Genomic DNA, 6,368 nt, shown 5'->3' with positions numbered 1-6,368 from the left:
GATAAACAATCAAGCAACCCTCAGATCAGCTATTACATTATATATAAAACCACCCTTGAATCACCGCAGTTAGAAACTACTATATGCGATGAACATACCAAAGCAACCACAACAGTAAATCCTACAATCTCAGAGGAGACAAGCTCAAAAACCCTATCAACAGCAGATCCGCTGATTTTCAGCCAATCTAACACCGTTATAACACGGCTACTGCAGACTTTCTCCCACTGGAATTTCAGACCGTTTTCAGTGTTCCTGTTGAGTAATACGTCATTATGAGTTTGATGTATTCAGACAAAGTAAAATGGAGTCTACCTCTCTAAAACACGTCTTGTAATATCTTTAACTAAATAGAAGCAAAAAGAAAGTCCAAAAGTTAAATCGTTAACAAAGGACACATCAAATTCATAGAAATACCTTTGAGATGAGGCAAGTATGTGGGAGCAACAGTAGAGGTGATAAAAAATTTCATCTCTCCTGTCGGAGTAGAAATCAATCAGCGTTAGGGAAACTGATTTAGACTACGATGGAAGGAAAGTTGCTAATAAGAACTCATACCTGTTGATCAATGAGGAGTAGCTCTAATCCAATAAAGGTCCCACCATTAGCAATGTTTCTTGCCTCCCAGAAATGGAAGCTCTGACTCAGCTGGTCTTGGTGAGACATCGCTGAAATAAACGGCGACTGGAGATTTACTTACTGGTGCTTCTTTAGAGTAGGTTTGGATTTAGGGTGGATTTAGGTTTAGATATAGAGCTTTATATAGGAGAAAGATCAAGGGGGAGGAATAGCGAAACATTCAAGAATAACTTTAAATCATTATTAATTGAGAAGGTAACGGAGAAAAGAAAAATCAGACATGGGAGAAGATGAAGTGGAAGATTCGGGGAAGAGAGAAGACAAAACAGGTTTGTCGGTATGGGACGAGATGAACCAGATCGAAAATTTAAGAAAACCCACAAAGAAGCCCAGTCTAACTAAACAGCAGTGTGACATGGCGATTGTAAGCTCTCTGATTGGTCTGAATTTCCAATCCGACGTGGACGCGTTTAGAGGGCTTGATATCATGTTTTTACTATTGTTAGATGTCGTCGTATTTTATTACACGGTTTATGCAACTGCAAATAAAAAACCTCAACATTATTTGCTTTTTGGATTATAATTTCTATCAAATCTAAAAAATTAAAACAAAATATATACCAGAATCTAGTTATATCTATAAAATAAGATTTCCGTTCACATGGATATAAGTATAAAGCATAAATTCTAGATGCATAGTACAATAATATTTTCTTCCCAACTTGAAAATAATTAGTTTTTAAAAAAACTTGAAAATAATTACTTTGTTCATTTAAAATATTAACTAGTTGTGATTTGTATTATATATATAGTTATTTCGTTGCAAAATAAATCAACTCTTTAATTAAATGAGGAGAGGTGCGTGCATGTAAGTAGGGAGCCGCGTTTTATTGGTGGCCGACGTATAAACTTAAATGACAAGGACGCTTCTGATTGGCCAATCGACGTGTAAACTCATCCACGTGGCGTATTCTTCAGAAGGAAGCAGCGAATTGAAAATTTAAAAACAAGTCTATGAAGAATAGTCCTCTCATTTTTTTGACCCTCAAATACCCAAATATTACAAAGTTCGCCTCTTTGTTTTCTCCTTCTTTTTATGTCTCTTGATTTACGGAACCAAACCACATCTAACTCTCTCTCTCTCTCTCTGCCTTGGATTCGTGAGAGAGCTTCAATGGAGTTAGCTTCATTCGTCGGTAGAGCTCTGTTCGTTTCAGTATTCCTTCTCTCCGCGTGGCAAGAGTAAGCAACTTTCTTCTACTCGTTCTAGATCTGCTCTTCCTTTGACTAATGTTATAATCTTAAGTTTAGTAGGATCTGTTCCTTTCTTGGAGAATAATAAGTAGATTATGTCTTATCTAGCGCGTAATTAAACATGGGTATTAGGTTTCTTCTCTCAATTATAGCTCTGATTTGATCTTTTAATCATCTGTTTCTCTAATCTTGGCACTTGGGTAACCGAAAGTTCTTTACTTTCTTGATTTTGATAAGCTGAAGTTGCTAGTTGAGTTGGTCTTGTCTTAAGTGATATCATATAAGAGACAAGTAATGCTAGTCTCTTATGATTGTGACTCAACCAATGAACATAGACAGAGATTGTTTAAGTTCATATTTCTCTTTGCTTCATGGATCGAGCAGGTTCAATGGTTTTGGCGATGATGGAGGTCGAGCAGCTAAATCTTTAAGACCAAAGTTCAATGCTTTTGTTAGCCACGTGGCAACTCATACTGGCCAGCAATTGCCACCAGTTGATGTAAGTGCTTCGTATTCATATTTATAGTCTCTAGTTCAAGAGCAATAATAAACCAAATAGCTTCTAACTGAGTTGTGTTATTGTTTGTTCAGATGAAAATTCTTGTTGCTGCTGCTATAGCCTTGAAGGGTATTGGTGGACTTTTGTTCGTCTTTGGCAGCTCTTTGGGTGCTTATCTCTTGGTATGTAACAACTCTTCTTTTTTCAAAGATTATTAGTCTTTTTTTATCTGATTTACGAATGAAAAAGCTCTGTGGTTTCAGCTTCTGCATCAAGCCGTTGCCACCCCGATTCTGTATGATTTCTACAACTACGATGTTGACAAAAAGGAATTCAGCCAACTGTTTTCCAAGTTTACTCAGGTTAGAACTTTACTGGTTGAAATTTGATTTCCATTTTTAGTCTTGAATTGATCCAAAGCTAAGATCCTCTATTCTGTGTGTTTTGACTATTCCTTCAGAGCTTGGCACTCCTTGGGGCACTACTCTTCTTCATTGGAATGAAGAATTCGAGGAGACATGGTAGGCAACTCCGGAAGAAGGCTCCGAAAGCTAAAGCAAACTGATAAAAAGGATGTTTTTCGTCGGTTTGGTCAAGCTTTCGTCTGTATTTTTATTTTTACTTTTATTTTGGAAACCATGAGGAGAGGCAAAATCTTTGCTTATTTCCTTGAGCTTATTGAGACACTTTTTGTAGAGACTTTTTGGTTCTCTAGAGAAAATACCATTTCAATTTCGGATTTTATTTTTGCTGTTTCCTCATGTCACTGGTGCACTTAGTTTAGTCGTGCCAAGAGTTCTTTGCTCATCCATATATAATCCGTTTTCACTTGCTTTAATTGGACGCTAACTGGCAAGTAGCGATGGTGAACATGCATAACTTTTTTTCACAGAACCCGTTATTTTGTGATAGGCTACAAACTCTGTCAAAGTTAGTAAATAAAATATTTTGCAAAATGAAGAGTTAACTGAAAGAAGCTCTCGTAGCTCAGTTGGTTAGAGCGCCCGTTTAGTAAGAGTAAGTGAGAGCTCTTGAGTTCAATTCTCAACGAGAACATTTTGTCTTTTTGTCCGCTATGTCGGAACAGAGTTTGTTAAAATATTTGCATAAAGCCCAATAACAAACAACAAAAATCCTATAACCAAGTTAATCATCAGATATTTCATCTCTAAATACTTTTTGGTTGCCAAACAAAATAGAAGCAGCTGAGAGCTTAAGCAGGAGGCATGAGTTATCTTGAGTTCGATTCTCAACGAGAACATTTTGTCTTTTTGTCCACTATGTCGGAACAGAGTCTGTTAAAATATTTGTATAAAGCCCAATAAGGAACAACAAGAATCCTATAACCAAGTTGATCATCAGATATTTCATCTCTAAATACCCTTTGGTTGCCAAACAAAATAGAAACAGTTGAGAGTTTAAGCAGGAGGCATGAGTTATCTTGAGTTCGATTCTCAGCGAGAACATTTTGTCTTTTGTCCACTATGTCAGAACAGAGTCTGTTAAAATATTTGCATAAAGCCCGATAAGGAACAACAAGAATCCTATACCCAAGTTGATCATCAGATATTTCATCTCTAAATACCCTTTGGTTGCCAAACAAAATAGAAGCAGCTGAGAGATTAAGCAGGAGGCATGAGTTATCTTGATCACAAGAGATATCACGAACAGACCGAGGCAAGTAATGCCACACTGGCATGTAACCGTAACTACTCGGATAAATTAACAGCCGTCTTGTCTTCACCAAATGGAGCTGGAATCTGAGCCATTAACCCTGAAGATGGAACCAGACTTTCAGTTCTCTCCTTCTCCGCCTTCAACGGAAGCTTTTCCTCTCTCAGCTCATTTTTCTCTGGCTATAAAGCCAAAACCAAACCTTTACTTAAAAAGATCCGCTCTCAAGATTTTTGTTATAGGAGAAAGTGAAAACCAACTTTGAGACTCTTGATTTCGTCGTCTAAGAGATTCTAATTAGTTTCTTCAATCTCATGATGAGTTGATTCAAGACACATATTGCATCATCGAGTCTAGTCGGTTTATCCGTCTTTGGTGACTCAGCTATAAACATATTGCACCTCTCATTTAGCTTCTCCTTCCTCAATCTTTCAGGACAAGCTTTGGTTCCTCCTGGCCTGATACAAGATCCAGGCCTTCCCTATCAACAAATTCTTATCAAAACATAAATCATCTACAGTATCAAACACTCTATGGACTCAAACAGTCTACGCCAGCATTGTGTCATGGACAAGACCAAGCCGAATCATGCCTCTAACTTACACAAATCGCTCTATGGTCTCAAGCAGCTCCGCAAGCATGTCTTGATAAGTATGAGAGTAACGAGTTCATGAGAGAAATGAAATAAAATGGTTGTTATACCAAACTCGTTAACTGTACAAAGTGTGATTTACAAGTATATATAGATAGGCTAAACCGAACTAAACCATCTAAATATATATACAATCAAACCAATCTAAACCGGCTGATAACCCCCCTCAAGATGGAGGTGTGTACAAATCCAAAACTCCCATCTTGGAAATGAGATCTCTGAAAGGCGAAGGGTATAATGCCTTTGTCAAAACATCAGCAAGTTGGTTATGTGTTCTGACATGCATCGTCTTGATCATTCCCACATTAATACGCTCCCTGATCGTGTAGCAATCAAGCTCGACATGCTTGGTACACTCATGATAGACTGAGTTATTGGCAATGTAAAGAGATGCTGTGTTGTCACCATAGATATGTACATGCATGGATGTAGGTAGTAAGAGATCAGCCATGATCCGTATAACCCACTCAATCTCGCAAGATGCATCAGCCAATGCACGAAACTCTGCTTCTGCTGTGCTTCGCGACACCGTCCGCTGCTTCTTCGATCTCCAAGAGACTAGAGAGTCTCCCAAAAACGTCATGTAACCTGTGATAGACTTCCGTGAATCAAGACACGCACCCCAATCTGCATCAGCGAACCCACGGAGATCAAAAGTACCATCAGCTGCATAAAAAATCCCTTGACCAACCGTGCCTTTAAGATAACGCAAGAGTTTATGAGCTGCCTGTAAATGAGCTTCTCGTGGAGACGAAGAGTACTGACAGAGCTTGGTCAAAGTGTAAGTGATGTCAGGACGCGTAATAGCCAAATACATGAGTCTGGCCATCAACTTTCTATAAACCTTCGGCTCCGGTATCAAGTCTCCCATCTCATGAATCACTTTCGACCCATCTTTAAGTATTATCGTTTCCTTGGAGAGCTTCACAGTTGGATCTAACAAAATGGTAGAAAGCTTGCAACCAAGGAAACCTGCATCATCCAACAACTCGAGAGTATACTTCCTCTGACAAACAGAGATGCCTTTTGAAGAAAGAGCTATCTCCAACCCCAGAAAATACTTCGCATCCCCAAGATTCCTCAATTTGAAATGAGACTCTAGTTCAGCAACAAACATCTTCACAGCTTCATCATTGTTACTCGCTACGAGGATATCATCAACATATACTAACACTGCAACATACTTCCCTTCATTGTTCTTCACAAACAGAGTGTGATCATGGTGAGACTTCTTGAAACCCACGTTAGCTTCAAGTACCATTGCCGCGACGCCTGTTTGAGTCCATAAAGAGACTTGTGAAGGTGACATACAGAGTTCGGCGGACAAGACACACCTGTTATTTCTTCATAACCAGGAGGAAGCTTCATGTAAATCTCCTCATCAAGATCACCATTCAAAAAATAATTTGATATATCCAACTGCGTAAGAGACCACTTCATCTTAGTTGCAAAGTCAATGAGAATGCGCACAGTGGATAGCTTCGCAACAGGAGAGAAAGTTTCCTGGTAATCAACTCTTTCTTCCTATGTATAACCCTGCCCAACGCAGCGACTTTTATATCTCTCCACAGTTCCATCAGGATTATATTTCACCTTGTTAATCCATTTGCACCCAATAGTTGTCTTCCCGGTAGGTAAAGAACAAATACTCCAAGTCTTTGTTCTCTCTTGTGATCCTATCTCCTCTCGCATAGCATCACGCCACAACTG

The 6,368-nt window shown here is 38.7% G+C and overlaps 1 protein-coding gene across 1 annotated transcript; it reads left to right on the top strand.

Moving 5' to 3' along the window:
* The first annotated feature begins 1,628 nt into the window (after positions 1-1,628).
* LOC106309737 lies at positions 1,629-3,076 on the top strand. Its single transcript, XM_013746847.1, has 5 exons — positions 1,629-1,821; positions 2,218-2,332; positions 2,425-2,514; positions 2,596-2,694; positions 2,793-3,076. The coding sequence occupies exons 1-5, from the start codon at positions 1,676-1,678 to the stop codon at positions 2,895-2,897; spliced, it is 555 nt and encodes a 184-aa protein (XP_013602301.1). The 5' UTR covers positions 1,629-1,675; the 3' UTR covers positions 2,898-3,076.
* The last annotated feature ends 3,292 nt before the right edge of the window (positions 3,077-6,368 follow it).

Source organism: Brassica oleracea, chromosome C8, assembly GCF_000695525.1.
Source record: "Brassica oleracea var. oleracea cultivar TO1000 chromosome C8, BOL, whole genome shotgun sequence".
Taxonomy (NCBI): Eukaryota; Viridiplantae; Streptophyta; class Magnoliopsida; order Brassicales; family Brassicaceae; genus Brassica; species Brassica oleracea.
Note: the sequence above shows the minus strand (reverse complement) of the source record. Positions and strands in the feature narration are given on the sequence as shown.